This window comes from Cervus elaphus, chromosome 13 (assembly GCF_910594005.1).
Source record: "Cervus elaphus chromosome 13, mCerEla1.1, whole genome shotgun sequence".
Classification (NCBI taxonomy): domain Eukaryota; kingdom Metazoa; phylum Chordata; class Mammalia; order Artiodactyla; family Cervidae; genus Cervus; species Cervus elaphus.
Genome location: NC_057827.1, coordinates 44,180,250 through 44,198,287, shown reverse-complemented (window position 1 = coordinate 44,198,287; position 18,038 = coordinate 44,180,250). Strand labels below are relative to the sequence as shown.

The window sequence follows — 18,038 nt, the reverse complement described above, 5'->3', positions numbered from 1 at the left end:
TGCTGAAAGTGAAAGAGGAGAGTGAAAAAGTTAGCTTGAAACTCAACATTCAGAAGACTAAGATCATGGCATCTGGTCCCATCACTTCATGGTAAATAGATGGGGAAAGAGTGGAGACTGTGACACACTTTATTCTTGGGGGCTCCAAAATCACTGCAGATGGTGATTGCAACCATGAAATTAAAAGATGTTTGCCCCTTGGAATAAAAGTTATGACCAACCTAGAGAGCATGTTAAAAAGCAGAGACATTACTTTGCCAACAAAGGTCTGTCTAGTCAAGGCTATGGTTTTTCCAGGAGTCATGAATGGATGTGAGAGTTGGACTATAAAGAAAGCTGAGCACCGAAGAATTGATGCTTTTAAACTGTCGTGTTGGAGAAGACTCTTGGAGAGTCTCCTGGACTGCAACGAGATCCAACCAGTCCATCCTAAAGGAAATGAATCCTGAATATTCATTGGAAGGACTGATGCTGAAGTTGAAACTCCAATACTTTGGCCACCAGATGTGAAGAAATGACTCATCTGAAAAGACCCTGATGCTGGGAAAGATTGAAGGTGGAAAGAGAAGGGGATGACAGAGGATAAAATGGTTGGATGGCATCACCGACTCAATGGACATGAGTTTGAGTAAACTCTGGGAGTTGGCGATGGACAGGGAGGCCTGGTGTGCTGCAGTCCATGGGGTCACAGAGCAACTGAACTGAACCACTTCCATCCTGCTGTATACCTCTACCATCTCTCTCTTTTTTTTTGGTAGACATGCATACTATTTATTAATCCATTTTCCATTCAAAGGGAGAGATCTGCAACCTCTCCAGATTGTTTGTTTTGATGTCTTATATTATCTACCATCTCTTAAGATAACTGAAACTCTAAACTGATCTTCTTGACCCTTTCTATGGCCCCAAGGAGTCTTTCAATATATTAGCTTGGCCAAAAAGTCTCTTCTGGTCTTCCCACTACACTGTATGGAAAACAATAGCTAGGCTGATACTCTCAAAATTTGTATCAGATGTCACTCCTTTACTCAAAACTGCACGTGGCTCTCCACTTCCCTCAAATCAATATCCTGGACTTCCCTGGTGTTCCAGTGCTTAAGAATCCACCTACCAATGTAGGGGACATAGGTTGTCAAGGAAGATCCCACATGCCACAGGGAACTAGGCCCCGTGTGCCAGAATTACTGAGTCCATGTGCTGCAACAACTGAAGCGCGCGTGCCCGAGAGCTCATGCTCTGCAACAGGAGAAGCCACCACAATGAGAAGCCTGCGCACAGCTGGCTCCCCAATCGCCACAACTGGAGAAAGCTCACATGCAGCAACAAAGACCCAGTGAAGCAAGAAAGACGATATTAAAAAAAAAAAAATCAATATCCTTACAGTGGCCTTTATGCTACACTGCACCCTATGTTCCATTTTACTTCATCTCCTGCTCCTTTCCCCTGACTCACTTGCTCTGGCCACTCTGGCTGCCTTGCCATGTTCTGAAGATATCAGGCATCCTTCTGTCCAGAATGCGAGTAACTAACTATCCCATACAGTGACATAAATTTAGTACCTTCTCTCCTTTAGGTTGTCCCTCAAATGTCTCTTTTTCAGCGAGGTCTTCCCTATTTTAAAACTGCAAACCTGTTCACCATTACCTACTTTACTTTTCTGCAGATTACTTTTCACCTTATAAAATATTACGTATTTTGTTTACTTATTGCTTGTCTCTCCTACAAGAAAGAATGCTACAAGAAGAAAGGAATATTTTCACTTGCTTTACTGCTAAAACAAGGGCCTAGAATGTTCTGTCAAAGAGTAGGTACTGCAATAGTAGTTCTTCAGCCTCTGAGTCATGAGAATTAGTTTTCATGTTCTGCTACTCAGAGTTGAACTCAGCATCCCTTCGATTCTTCCCATTCTCTCCACTGAATCAGAGCTGACCACGATCATTAACACTTATCCTAGAGTCCAGGATGGCAAAGGACTCTAGGACAGGGAAGTGCACAGAACTGCCGATTTCCACCCGTAATCTTAACATCTCTCACAGCTAGAGTCTGTGTTTTAAAGAAATAAACCATTAAACCAAAACCATCATCTTCCATTTCCTTTCTACATGACCTTTCAGGCAATCTTTGCGATAATGACGCTATCTAATACCATACTACCTAGAAACCTGGGCTAGGATTTAGTAAATTACAGGGTGCTAATCTTGGCAGAGTCAATACTTTGGGTTCAAATTCTTTAGCTTCTGTGTCTCAATTTTTCTATCTTACAAACGGGGACTATTCTGGCCCTTTTATATAGTGTGTTATACAGAAATTACTTGTGTACATCGTTTCTTTACATTGCCTTTGAGACTAGGGCTGTTTTTACTTATCTGTGTATATCACATGCTGTTTATAATATTTAGTAGATAAATATATGCATATATAAATACAGATTTTAGTTTTTAGTTTCAAGCATGAAATTACCTATGTGGAATTATTTCAGAAAACATACAATGTAATATAAAAATACTATTCATTTTTATCATAAAATGAGGCTTAACAGATTCCCAGGGAAAAAGAAAAAAACAACAAAACAAAACAGCTTTTCTCCCTATGGAGAACAAATTTATTTACTTACTCATTATTAAAAATTGTAAAAAAGTCCAGCCACTCATTTTCCTCCATTCTTTCTTCCCCCATCATTTCAACAATACCACTGACTTATCTTTGTAATATAAAGACTATAAATTTGGAACTTTAAACCTCAAGGTTTCACTATTCTCCAGCCTCTACATCCAGTGATTCCAAATTCCATTCCTTTTTTTGTTTCTATTTCTTGGCTCCATCCTTGGCTCATCTGTGTCTCTGTAATCGTGATGTTAATTTTAAGTTAAGGAGACCACCGAATGTTACTACGTGTTAGCAGAAGTGGTGTATTTAGTCTCTTACCAGTACATCATGCACCAACGCTTGATATGTCCAAGTATGGTGTAAAGGAGTTGCCAAATCTATGTTTCTGTCAATAAGGACTAATAAGGGCCTTTGGAAGCTGTAAATATATTAAAAAAATTTATGTAACTATTGATACCAATGTATACTTCTAATACTTTCAGTATATTGTCAATATTGTCATTTTGATATAAACAATAAGTATGTTAATATTGATATTCCATAAAACTTTTCTCTCTAAAAAGTTTTCAAGTACAATCAAGTAGTGCTTTGGACTATCCTAGAGCCTGTGTATGATATAGGTTATGTCTTAGTCAACCTTCTTAAAGGATAAAAATCTATACAAATACTTCCATAGAATAATTTTTATAGTTATCAAAGTAAGAATAAATTGCTTCTACTCAGATTTATGTTTTACATTTTTGGAGGAAAAAAATGAAAATCCTTTGTCAACTTCAGGAAAAACAATTGCAGACAGTAGGATCTTACAAATTTATACAAATGTTCAACAGTTTCATAAATTACAAATTCCATTTTTTTTCCTGTAAACACAAATTCAAAAAAGCAGACGCAAGAGAAGAGCCTCACAAAAACCCTATCCCACTACGTGACACTAAACATCATGCAACAACAGTAACTAATTATATAATTATTCACTTACCATACACTTCAAATATTGTTTAACTCTATCATTATCATCTAGATGCAAAATAAACTACAATTAAAGCAAATTGAGGCACAAAGTCATCTGGTTATCATGTGTCTCCAAAAGTCACAGAGTTTTTGCTTTAGAGACACTACTGTATCTAGAGTACACATCAATTTTCAATAAGCATAGCTGCCTGACTATATTTACCATATATATTTTCCCCTGCAAGAGACCTCTGACCACTTCAGTAACTCATTACACCCTACTGGGTATAAGACAATGAATTCCCAACTGCACTAATTATAAGACTTGCTTATAAAAAAGTAGGAGTAGCGCCCTTACCACCACCTACCATCGTTTATTATTCCACAGCTAGGTGGAGGGCAGGGAACACAGCCTGTGGCAGGGTTTCTTAACTCGGCACTATTGACTTCTGGGGCTGAATAATTCCTTATTATGAGGAGCTGTCCTCTGTGGTGTCAAATGTATAGCAGCGTCCCACAATGCACCCCTGGATTCCAGTAGCATCTACCCAGTTGTGACAACCGATATGTCTCTAGACATTACCAAATTCTTGCTAAGAATCATTAGCTACAACTGTATTTAAATACATTTAACAATAATCCAACAAGGCTGCCCGCCTGCCTGCCTGCTAAGTCGCTTCAGTCATGTTCGACTTTTTCGACCCCATGGACTATACCCCGCCAGGTTCATCTGTCCATGGGATTCTCCAGGCAGAAAACTGGAGTGGGTTGCCATGGCCTTCTCCCCAACAAGGCTACTGACCCCTAATTCAAATAATTTAGAAATGCATATAACAAAGTAAAAATAAGACAATTATATTATGATTTTGTGAATACACTAAAAAAAAACTTATCTAAATAAAACAGTGCCTTTATATTAGTTTCTAAGGCCTATACCAGAGCACAATAAAAAAGGAACTGTTCAGTAAGGTATGATACAGTGGTTGCTTCTGTTGAAAAAAAAATTAGATGAGAATTTGATATCTCTGCTCTACTTAATAAAAAATATTTAGAAGAATATTTAGAAAGAGCAGTGAAACTGAAGAACAGTTTAACGAAATAGCTGAACAAACAATTGAAACACAATGTTAGTGTTAACTCCAAATTATAGGAATAGTATACAAGACTGCAGGAGCCATCAAATTGACTTGAAGTCTATGCAAGATTACCATAAAATGGTAATTCCTGGAAGGTAGTTATACTCTTGAGTATCAACTTATTTTCACAGGCTTTATTTATTAATTCACCTAAGATGAGGGGTAACAATTTTCCAAAATACTATATTTCCCTTGAAATAATTTCTAGCCAATGGCATGGGTTTATTTCTTCACCCCAATATTGTCCATTATTTTTAATAATCAAAAGTTACATGCACTATAATGGGTAGTTTTTAAAAGAGTATTTCTATTCAATAATAATAGAGCCATCAATAACTTTGGTATTATCTACTTATGCTAGACATGGTAACAAAGACAAAAATACTTTGCTGATATTTTAATGTAAAAATGGAAACCAGTTAGTAGACAGGTAGAAACTGACATAGGCATTACAAGTTTTTCATTTACTTTTTTTCATTACTAAAAGACTAAATGATAATTAAAAGAAAGTGGCTTCAGTCAGAGCTGTATAAACAGAAAAATATGTATTTTTTTAAACAAAGCAAAACTTTTATCTTTAATATTATATATTTACATTGTGGTTGATTTTTATGTTTCTACACACAGTGTAATATTAACTTACTGGGAAATATATATTCATTCATTCAGTAAATGTTTACTGAACATCTACCAGGCACAGGTACTGTTAAACAGAAAAATTTATCCTATAAAAGATGATAAAAATGCAAAACAGAAAATTCCAACAAAGGAAGGTTAATTAAATAAAATATTACATTTGTATTTTTAAGAACAATTTGAGTCAAAACCCTGATCTTGACTTTCCAGTATAAGGATATTCTATCAGACAAGGAAAACAACCAAAACACCCTCATTTTCAAGAGTATAGTAACTAACATAATACCTGAATTGGCCAGCTCCAAGTGTGTCACCTGTAAAAAGACTGTTTCTTGCATCTCTCAGATTTTCCCGAAGTTTCTTATCCAGTTTCTGAAAAATGAAATTTTACATTAACTCTTAAAGAAAAGTTCAGAGAACTTTATATAGGGTAGTACACAATGTACTCTTAATTTTAAACTAAGAAATTTAGAATTCTTTTATAAAACAGTAATTCTAACATTTTAGCTTCTTTATTATGCAATATCATCCTAACTTGGACTTGAAAAGACCAATGCTATTTCTACTGTGACTCAGACCAGATTTCACTAAAAATCACTTTTGGTTGACGGTTTTTACTTTAGATAACGACTCACCCTCTGCTGTATTAAGGAAGCTGTCTACAGTGTGGCTACAAGAGGCTCCAGAATAGAAATGGAACATGCGAAAGAAACCAGCTCTCTAGTTGCCAACGATTCATCTGGACTAATAAAACCCAAAAATGTTTGTGTATCTTCTTCCATCTTTCCATAACCATTTACCTTCTTTTCAGTACCTCTACAATGTCTCTAACCATTTTTTAATCCTTAAAGCAATTTTTGAATGCTCATTTTACACTGAATCAACGTATTAAGAGAAAACAAACCATACTTCATCATTTAAAAAATGATTATAATTGCTAACAAATGTTTGTTAAATGACATTAAGTATATATTACATGATTAGGGCAACCAAATAAGTATAAAATACTACTTAGAGAGACAAAGCTAAATGAGAAATACATATTTCAGTAAAAAAGAAACAGGGCTGGAGGAGCACATTCACATTGGAGTAAATAATTTTACTCCATCATAAGATCACAATGATTACTTTCTGTTTTTGGTGGAATCCCAATGTTAAAAAAAAAAAAAAAATTGTCTTTGGCACTTAATACAGAACCCATAACTAGTATACATACTTAGTATTAACAGAAACACTTGAGGAACATAAGGAAAACAACTGACACAGTAATCTTTATCCCCAGTGGGTATTTGCATGAACTCACCACTGCTACCATTTCTGCTGCTGTTCCCCTTGAACATCTGATTATAGGGACAGCACCTATTTTAATAACAGATGTTAGCAATGATTTCAGCTCTTAATTAAAATACTTATAAAATACATCGGCATCAAAGAATAATATATATAAAAGATGTGTAAAATCTCAGGCTACAAACATGTAAGGATTTATAATTTTGAGAGGAAATGGACTTTCCCATAATGAAGACAACATCAGGGAGTCAGAAAAAGATGACCTTTATATTGTAGGAGCCAATCAGTGTGACCCTATCTTTTCAGTGGACTAACTAAATCAGCACTTTGATATCCTATAGGCAGTTTCAAAAAAGTATACTCTCTAGCCACTGGGTTCACTTTAATACTTGACTGAAAAGAGTTCATCTAATTTAACAGTTTGCTATTGTTATTTTTTTGTATTACAAATTAGTCTTTTTAAAAAAATACTAATTAAAAGACAGTAGAAAACACACTCTTTACATAATGTATTAATAAAATGCTCCTAAAAGTTGGCCTCAATTATTATCAAACCTACTCATTTTAGACTTCTTAATTTCTATTATTCCAAATTTTACTGAAGGCTGAAATCCTAAAATGAGAAAAAAAATCAAACTGCAAAATCTCATAAAGCAAACTAAGAACACTATAATATTTATATGCTGAAATTTTTTGCATTTTACATTCTATACAAAGAATGCTCAGCCAATTGTGAAAGTAAAAACATGAGGTATTAGTACATTTTTTAAAACTTTGCTTTCTTTTGATGGCAAGCTATTTTTATGTCTGCCCTAAGAAAACTCAAATATTAGAAATGTATAAAGTTAATCCACTTGATTCCAGCATTCCAAAATAATCTCCATTAAGAATTAGATAGGAATGCTTTCAGGCTATATACTACATATTTTTTAAATAAGTGTGTGTGTGGCATGTATATAGGATATTTTATATACTGTCTTTCCTTAAATTGACTTTTTTTCACTTAATTTATTATTGTTATCTTCTATGTCAGGACTGTGTGGATCACAATAAACTGGAAAATTCTGAAAGAGATGGGAATACCAGACCACCTGACCTGCCTCTTGAGAAACCTATATGCAGGTCAGGAAGCAACAGTTAGAACTGTACATGGAACAACAGACTGGTTCCAAACAGGAACAGGAGTATGTCAAAGCTGTATATTGTCACCCTACTTATTTAACTTATATGCAGAGTACATCATTAGAAATGCTGGGCTGGAAGAAGCACAAGCTGGAATCAAGATTGCCGGGAGAAATATCAATAACCTCAGACATGCAGATGACACCACCGTTATGGCACAAAGTGAAGAGGAACTGAAAAGCCTCTTGATGAAAGTGAGAGAGGAGAGTGAAAAAGTTGGTTTAAAGTTCAACATTCAGAAAACTAAGATCATGGCATCTGGTCCCATCACTTCATGGCAAATAGATAGGGAAACAGTGGAAATAGTGTCAGATTTTATTTTGGGGGGCTCCAAAATCACTGCAGATGGTGATTGCAGCCATGAAATTAAAAGACACTTACTCCTTGGAAGGAAAGTTATGACCCACCTAGACAGCATATTAAAAAGCAGAGACATTACTTTGCCAACAAAGGTCCGTCTGGTCAAGGCTATGGTTTTCCCAGTGGTCATGTATGGATGTGAGAGTTGGACTGTGAAGAAAGCTGAGTGCCAAAGAATTGATGCTTTTGAACTGTGGTGTTGGAGAAGACTCTTGAGAGTCCCTTGGACTGCAAGGAGATCCAACCAGTCCATCCTAAAGGAGATCAGTCCTGGGTGTTCATTGGAAGGACTGATACTGAAGCTGAAACTGCAATACGTTGGCCACCTCATGCGAGAGTTGATTCACTGGAAAAGACCCTGATGCTGGGAGGGATTGGAGGCAGGAGGAGAAGGGGATGACAGAGGATGAGATGGTCGGATGGCATCACCGACTTAATGGACAAGGGTTTGAGTAAACTCCGGGAGTTGGTGATGGACAGGGAGGCCTGGTGTGCTGCGATTCATGGGGTCGCCAAAAGTCGGACACAACTGGGGGACTGAACTGAACTGACTGATGTCAGGTTGGCAGTAGTTTCAATTTTTCCTTTGAGAAAGATCACTTTCTAATACTCCACATTATAAATGTGGCTCTAACACTTCAGTGACCTGCATACTTCTATTTCAATCTACCTTCACTTTGAAAATACAGTTATCATCAACTGAAAATAACCTTAATGTCCACAGTAACTCTAGCAATCAGTGAAATTCTGGAGAATATGTGTGAAAGCAAAAACAGAAAGATTAACTATGTCTGTTTAATGACTAAAAGTGGTATGCATGTGTGTTCTTTAAAAAACAAAACCCAACAACAATCCCATTTGAAGGTACTGAGAACAATCAAAAGCAAGTACAAAGTGGAGGAGGGTAAAACTCTTTAAAGAGAAATGCTTGAAAACCAAGAGAGACTCTTAACTAGCTTTCCTCCTGAGGGTACTTTTCAGTTTACACGGCACATAGGAGAAAGAGCTCAAGCAGAAAACAGAAAACTCACTGAGCTGGGGAACCAAAGCCTGGAGTTCAGGGCTGGAAATTAAAGGGAAAAATCACAGAGAGGAGGAGCCCCAATATCTGTATGCAAATTCTTGTCAAACTTTTGTCTGTATTCTAAACTATGCATCTATCTCTCCATTTTCTCATTTCTGAAATGGAGAGAAATTAACCTAGTGTGAGGATCATTTTAACTAAAAGGTTTTCAGTGTCTGCAAAATTAAAATTAAAATTGCAATTAGAAGGTTTCTAAAAAGATCCATTCTGTTTTTTTTTTCTTTCTGTTGGAGTACAGTTGCTTTACAATATTGTGCTAGTTTCTGCCGTACAGCAAAGTGAATCAGATATATGCACACACGTTAGTCTTTTAGATTTCCTTCCCACTGAGGTCACCACGGGTCAGTAAGTAGAGTTCACTGTGCTATACAGTAGATTCTCATTAGTTATGTATTTTATACATAGTGTGTGTGTGTGTATGTGTGTGTATGTATACACATGTCAATCCCAATCTCCCAATTTACCCCCTTCCCCCCATCTTGGTAACCATAAGCTTATTCTCTACATCTGTGACTCTATTTCTGCTTTGCAAATAAGTTAATCTGTACCATTTTTCTAGATTTTACATATAAGCAATATTCAGATCCATTATTAGTGAAGAATAAAGTCACACAGTAGATATCAAACACAGTGTAGCTAAAAGTAACTTTAGATATTCCAAAGAAATGTTTAAAGTGGAGAATACATCGGATTAGTAGGTTATATAAATTCAGCATTTTCTGGAGCCTTGGGAATTTGCTTTAATAGTTAAAAGGCATGTATCTCTCTAATCAGAAGAGTATCTGAAACTTTTCAAAATGATATATTAAAAGAAAACTAACAGGCACACGGGTGAAGCCACCAGCAAACCAAACAATATATCAGAAAGTCACAATTACAAAGATGTCTTAAGGCAACAACTCAGGAGATCTGCTAAATTCTTTTAATAATTTGATTGACATCAAATTATTAAAAGAACTGTGGTTTTACAAAGTACAGAATGTATGTTTTATCCCAACTCTGGAGAGGGTCTATACAGATCCAGATAGATAATAAGGGATCACATTACAGTTAAACAGGTTAAAATGAGTTGTTAAATAATTTACTTACTTTGAAGAAATACAGATTTGAAAACTTACCCAGTGTAACAAAAAAACAAAAGAGGCTGTCAACAATAGTGTCCATAACAGTTTCCATTTCCGTGTCTGTGATATCTGGTCTGTTAATGGCTAAAACGACACAGGTAAAGGAGAAAAAAGTTGGAATTTATCCCTTATTTTTACTAAAATCTTAATATTATTACTAAGCACATATCAGCAGGCAGTTTTACAATCTTTGCAATCTTCAAACAAGTAAAACCTTTTTTAAGTGAACAACTATCCACTAAAAATTATAATACCTAAAAAAAAAACCCCTCAATATCAGTAGTAGTAGTAAGTAGTATCGTATTTTTTTCTTATTAGTATATAATAGTATCTAATAAGTATCTAATAAATGTCTTATTAGTGTCTAATAGTATCCAATACTAATACCTACTCCTAATAAGTATCTTATTAGTATTCGAAGAGTACTGTATTAGAGTACTAATAAGAAAAAAGAAAAACCTACCACATATATTACACAAAATTTTTGCCACAGCAAGCAGGAAAATAAATATTGTATTCCTTAATTTTATTCACAAATGTTAGATGACCTCAAAAAAACTACAGATTTTATTATCTAATACAGCTAGAAAAGGCCAATGCAAATCAATTATGGCACGATCAACATCACGTATATTTTCTTTGTCTTGTAACAAATTGTATGAATTTCTTTTCTGATATACTACTGTACTTAAGTGGTTCTCAAACTCTCGCGAGTGTAAGAATCACTCTAAGAATATGAAAGAAGAGAAAGAAGTTTCTTTGAAAGTTACTAAAGATTCTTAAGCCCTTACCTTCAGGGATTCAATTCAATAGATTTGGGATAATCCTAGGGAATCTGCAGTTTTGACAAACACCTCAGGATTCCTGGGACTATACACTTTTTCTTTTTTGTCCCATTTCTGTCTTGGAACTTTAAGAGCCAACATTTCAAATGTTTTTAAAAGGATAGAATACGGTCCCTAGTCAGGAGGGAAGAATAAAGAAAGAGATGGCAAGCCTACTCACTAGGTAGACAACCAGAGACTTTGCTGTTCTGGCTACTTTACTACATCATGGTTTCCACATCTGAAAAATAGTTTGCTGTGGCTGCATTTTATGAAACTTCACTGTGAAGACTTTCCTTGACAGTCAAAGACCTTGCCTCATATATCTTCCCCACTCTCTGAGTTTGCAGGCCCAATGTCTGACAAGTAGATGCTCAGTAACTATTCGTCAAATGACTGACTGGACTAAAATATTATTTATATACTATTTTTATGTTCCCAGCAACCTGAATGTGAAAACAAACATAAAATTTAGCATGACCTGTGATCAGCATGAGAGGAAATCATAATCCAATTGGACATATCAAAGCATTCAAAGAAAGTATGGTACATGCAGAGAACATAAAAATAAAAAAAGACTTTAACTATAATCCAGATGAGGAAACATGCTGCTATTGAGTATTGCAGCCTGCCATCCATTCAAATCAGATGACAGAAATGGCATAATATGAATTATATAAATTCAAGGCACACCAACCCAGTGTAAACAAAAAAGCAAAAGAGGCTGGCAACTATAGTGTCCACAACAGTTTCTATTTCTGACACCTGGTCTGTTAATGGCTAAAACAACATAGGGAAAGGAGAAAAAAGTGATCAGCATTTTATCCCTTATTTTTACTGAACTCTTAAAATTAATCACTGGTTCAGGTAAAACTTGGTAGGAAGCCTCCAGCCTCCAGGTCTTATACCCTAGTCCCACACCTCTGAAACAACTGGCCTCAACAGTCAAAACACTGCCCAGCAATAAGTTCAACCCACTGTCAACAGCTACTTGCTTTGTCTGAGACATTAGCCTAAGCCTAACTGAGGTGGTAACTCTGCATCCTTTGTAGAATAAATTCCTAATCCACAATAAACAGGTGATACAGACTCAATCCATGGTATCAATATACTTGATTTACGTTAGGAACAACCTGTTTAAAATTACTACTTAAAGCACCTGTAATGTTTGAGAGAATTGGGCACATAACTACATAATGATTAAGAGCACTAACTCTGAGTGACTGCCTGGGTGTAGTAACCTGGTTTTGCCATTTCCTTATTAAGCTTCTTCATATCTATGCCTCAGTTTTTTTCATCTAGAAAATAGAAATAATATTAATATACAACTTCATTAAGTTATTTTGAGTAAATGAGCTTATATTGTAAAGAGTGTACAGAACAATCTATCACTAATATTATAATTATACTACTGAGAATCTGAACAATTATCCATGTGATTATACTTTAAAACTAATACATTTATACTTTAAATTCAGTAATACTTTCAGATGTGATTTTTTGAGAGATGTAAGAAAACATTTATAAGCAAGAATGTTTAATGACTTTAGACTTACTATAAATTTAACTATTTTTAATAATTATTTAAATATTTGGGCAGATTTTGTTTGTTAAGATTTATAAAGTTGCCTGGTCTGGTATCTGAAGAACTTAAAACTACTTATCCATAAAAAATCATGAAATTTTGTTGTTTGCAGCAACACAGATGGACCTGGAGGGTACTATGCTAAATGAAATAAGTCAGACAAAAAGACAAATACTGTATGACATCACTCGCATGTGAAATCTAAAAAACACAACAAACTAGTTATATAACAAAAAAGCAGCAGACTCACAGCTATAGATAGCAAACAAGTGGTTACCAGCGGGGAGAGGGAAGGGGGGCAACACAGGGTTAGGGATTAAGAGGTACAACTATTATAAGTCAAGATAAAATAAGCTACGAGGATATACTACACAACACAGGGAATATAGCCAATATTTTATAACAACTATAAATGGAATATAACCTTTAAAATTGTGAGGCACTATATTATACATCTGTGACATATAATATTGTAAATTGACTATACATTGATTAAAAATATTTAAAAATTAAAATGCTGAATTTATAAATCCAAGTTAAAATGTTTAAGGGAATTTGACAAACTAAGTTTGTTGACTAAGTCTGTTAAATCAGACTAGAATTTAGTCAGTTCAATCTGAGCCAGTTGATCAAAGAATTAAGAAAAGGTGCTTGTTTTCACATAGCCATATTTGTAAACAGTGTAACAATATTTACAATTTTAGCTTAAAGGTTGAAGGGAAACTAGTTTTAAACTTAGCAACTTTAGTAGTTAATTAAGTTAAAGGTCAGTAAAACATAAACAGACTTCTGTAAGTAACTACAGTACTGCCAAAAATCTCTTATATGCACAATTCAGCAAATATGTACACCCATTTCAAGATGCTGCCTAATTTCAACAAGAAGGTATGCTATGGAGTGAGGTAAAACCAAAAGATTCATGTTCTCTTCTCTTGGGAGTTTACCACCTGGTTCCATGTTTTACGATAGGATATAAGCGGCATTTTGAGCAGAACAATTTTCTGTGTGAGTATGGCTGACATACTGCAGAACATCTAGCATCGCAAGTCCCCGCTTGCTAAATGCTAGTATTAATTGTGACAATCAAAACTGTCCTTACACATTTCCAAATACCACCATGGGACGGACATACTCCCTATGTTAGAACCACTTAAACTCTAGTCATGCCCAAACATCTCAATCCTAAGGTACCAAATTAATTATTTCAATGAATTGGCTAATCACATCCTCTATACGCTGTAATTTTCCTTAAAATGTCTGACACAACTAATCAATGGGCACAAAGCAAGATGAATAAGTTCTAGAGAGTTGCCATACAACACTGTACCAAAGTCAACAATACTGTATTGTATACTTAAAAAAATGTTAAGAGGGTAGATCTCAGAGTGTTTTCACAAAGAAAAAAAAATCAACACACAATAAAACGTGGTGTGGATGTTTTGTGTGTGTGTGTGCACTTGTTAATTTTCATCTACATTTAAGAGATGGTCAGTTTATCAAAATCTGGAATACAAACTTCAGAGGGGATTAGATAGCATTTGATCAAATACCAGTACTCAATCCTACTACTGCATGAACAGGGCTTCCCTGTTGGCTCAGATGGTAAAGAATTTGCCTGTAATGCGGGTGAGACCTGGGTTCGATCCCTGGGTGGAGAAGATCCCCTGGAGGAAGGCATGGCAACCCACTCCAGAATTCTTGCCTAGAGAATCTCCATGGATAGAGGAGCCTGGCAGGCTGCAGTCCATGGGGTCGCAAAGAGTCAGACATGACTGAGCAACTATGCACAGCATAGCACAACAATCTCTATTTGAAAATGGTACTTACACATCATTCCATAATAGGACTTTAGTAGCTGCTGACTCTCTGCTGTTGTCTGACCTTGACAACATAATCAACCTTTGCTGAGCAGTTACAATAATGTCAGCAACTTTTCCAGGCATTTAACATACAAGAAAGCATTTAACTCCCACAAAAACTCTGAGGTAGATAGTATTATTATTATTCCTGTTTTACAGACTTGGAAACCATTGCACAGAGAAGCAAAGTAAACTTTTTCAAAGATCAAAGTACTAAAAGATTAACTGAATCCTACTACTAAAATACTATCTTACTTGCCATGAGTGAAGTATTCATGCAAGTTGCTGTGGGGTACCTAAAATGTCAGATAGTTTGCATTTCACTGAGCTTCACTAAACAGATTTAGTAAATGTTGTTTATATGTGGCAGAATTCGGTCTGAAACTTGTTTTCTTTATGTGCTATAAACAAAGCTGGTTTTGGAGTGCACTAAACATGTTCAGTTTTTTTCTTTTACAGTACACTGTTCATTTTGTTAACAATGAATTACAATATTCTTATTTTTACATACCACGATATGAAACAAGTTCCTTATTTTGATTACATAATACAAACATGTCATCTTCCAAAGTAATAAAATTGAGATACTGATCAAAAACCTAGAAACAAAAGAAAAGGTTTTCAAATCAATTTTATAATATTGAATACACATTTAGTTTGATTTAATCTACCAATGGTAAAATTTAAAAAATTATAATTATATTCAATAACTAAAAATTATGCCATTTGCAGATTGCCTAACTGGGCAAAAATGAGAAATTAACATTAAAAAACAATTAAGAAAACAAGACTAGGCAATAAATTTTCAAGGACAGTAGCATTTTCAGAAAGTAGAATTTAATATACAAAATTTTTTTTTTAATTGTGGTGGGGATAGGAATGGATGTCAATTTTGAAGAAAAACAATTTTAACTTTTATATTCATTGTAATCACACTTTCCTAAGAAAGTTATAGTAACTGGTTTTACATTGTGATCTGTATTTACAGAAATGAAAATCAGGAGAAAAACTAAGAAAATTATTTGAGATATGTTAAATATAGTTAAATAAAAGAATGTACCTATTATTTCATGTAAAGCTAACGATATATTTTGGAAGAGAAAGAATAATAAGACATAAGCCTCAAGAACTAGTAGTGGACTATCTAAGAATGAAAAATCTGTTAAAGAATGGGAATTAAAAGCATGGTTCTTTAGTCTTTTATTTGCCCTACATCAGTTTGCAGAATTTTCAGCTATGGTTTGTCCAAATTCAAGAAAGAAAAGGGCAAAACAGGGCTGGAAAACAAACAAACAAACAAAACCAGGGGTACAACCAAGAATATATTTTATAGATTTATTTATAATTGAGCTGAACATGACAAAAAATCACTATGATATAGAACTGTTGGCCTGTTGTGAATTCTTTCTTTCTTATAACATGCAATTCAGCCTCCTTGGATACTCTCTCCTAACTAAAAAAATATGTGAAGATAGTATGGTGACTAGCGTGGCTCAGTGGTAAAGAATCTGCCTGCCAAGGCAGGACAGGTTCACTCCCTGGGTCGGGAAGATCTCCTGGAGAAGGAAATGGCAACCCACTCCAGTATTCTTGCCTGGGAAATCCCACAGACGGACGAGCCTCGTGGACAACAGTCCATGGCATTGTAAAGAGTTAGACACAACTCAGTGACTAAACAACAACAACAGCACAGTGATTACAGATACAACAGTGTCAAAACAGTCTGAGTATAATTTAGGACCACACAACTGTCAAACTATTTCTAAGCTGAGCTAAAAAGATTATACAAATCCCAGCCTAAAACAAAAAATGATTCAGCTTTTTATTTTTGTCTTTCAAATTAGTCAATTAATAAGTTCCTTTAGTTTGGTTTATTTTGCCTAGTTCAAGTTGAAGATAATTTACATTATCAAAACCTCTTTCTAGAAGTATTTTGAGTCTATTTCTTAGGTTGTTCTGGTCTTTTGTAATGAGACATCTATGCTGATCTAAAGGTTTCAGATTATTACTTAAGTTTACACTAACAAAATGGCAGCCAACCAAAATCTCTTACCTTGGCTACTTGTGTTACTGCACTAGCCGCTAATGCTGCATTTGCAATATCTTCCAGTTTACTTCTTGAAATAGCAGAAATAAAATTTAAATAATATGATTCATAGAGTTGATTTCGAAGATCCTATGAATACAATGAATACTTCATTCTTACAGGATAGTATAAAGGATGACGACAAATTAAAAATCTTTTAGATGCAATAAGAGCAAGGTTTCTGGGGATAATATACATATTCAAAAGACAGGTTATACAAAGGATAGAAAAAATTATCCCAGGAGAACAAATTTATAAAGAGGTGTTGGTTACTTGGTTACCAGGTATAACTGAAACATATTTTAATAATTAAAGCTATATTATCAATAAAATCCTATTCATTAAAATAGTGCACAAAACTGCTTGCACACAGTATACCTGTGTTCTTCTTAAATGGTTTGCCTGGCAGCTCAGATGGTAAAGAATCTGCCTGTAATGCAAGAGACCCAGGTTTGACCCCTGGGTTGGGAATATTCCTTGGAAAAAGGAATGGCTACCTACTACAGTATTCCTGCCTTCTTACATAGTTTAAGTGCTTATTATATGTGGTAGACACTACCTTCTACTGTTCTAGTCATGCCATGATTGTACACAGAAATGTTATCATTCTAATGACCAATTCTAGAAGTATTCCTTCGTTATCATCCAAAAATAGCATCATTTATAGTTATGTCAATTCTGAAATCAAATTTACTTATCTTCTTAAACTCATATTTAAATAAGTATATGGTTTCAAATCTAATATACTATCAATTTTAACAGGCACCACTGTTTTTCACAGCACTAAGGAAGAATTAATGCTGCCAATAAACTTCTAAAACACACCATCAATTTTGAGATACATAAGATTTTTGAAAATGTTGAAATATGAAAAGCTAAGAGTCTGGTGCCTGCGTGTGGGAGGCAGCTGAGCAGAGCAGCATTTCAACGAAGACTGGGAGATTGGTTTAAAACTGAGAATTGACAGAATGGATAAGTTAAGTAATTATATTGAGGATATTGGGAGCCATGTTTCTTACTGTCAGAGAAAGAAATGATCAATTTCTAACGGGAGAAAGGAAAAGCTAGAATGAATCCTGTACTTCTGAACCGAATTATGAAGGTTGTCTGTCCGTCTATCTATCTAGAGAGAAAAGTAGGAATATATAAAGCATTAAATATTGATACACATATACTTCTTAGCTCTTTCCATTGAGAGGGCCTAAGAACTGTGACATCCTAGCAGCAATGAGTACCCAATGCTCAAACACCAATTTCTTTTTTTTTTTTTTTTTAAGTTTTATCAGTTTATTGCTACCAACCCATCTCCCTCCA

General features: G+C 34.9%; 1 protein-coding gene across 2 annotated transcripts in view; it reads right to left on the bottom strand.

The window, feature by feature from the left end:
* The window catches only part of SCFD1 (sec1 family domain containing 1), a 112,852-nt gene that overhangs the window by 78,446 nt on the left and 16,368 nt on the right, over positions 1-18,038 (bottom strand). For both annotated transcript variants that reach the window (XM_043921441.1, XM_043921442.1), the window contains exons 5-10: positions 16,692-16,814; positions 15,150-15,237; positions 10,365-10,454; positions 6,634-6,689; positions 5,617-5,702; positions 2,926-3,025 (exon numbers count right to left, since the gene is read on the bottom strand). In XM_043921441.1, coding sequence (XP_043777376.1) covers positions 2,926-3,025; positions 5,617-5,702; positions 6,634-6,689; positions 10,365-10,454; positions 15,150-15,237; positions 16,692-16,814 — 543 coding nt within the window. The remainder of the gene's footprint in view (positions 1-2,925; positions 3,026-5,616; positions 5,703-6,633; positions 6,690-10,364; positions 10,455-15,149; positions 15,238-16,691; positions 16,815-18,038) is intronic.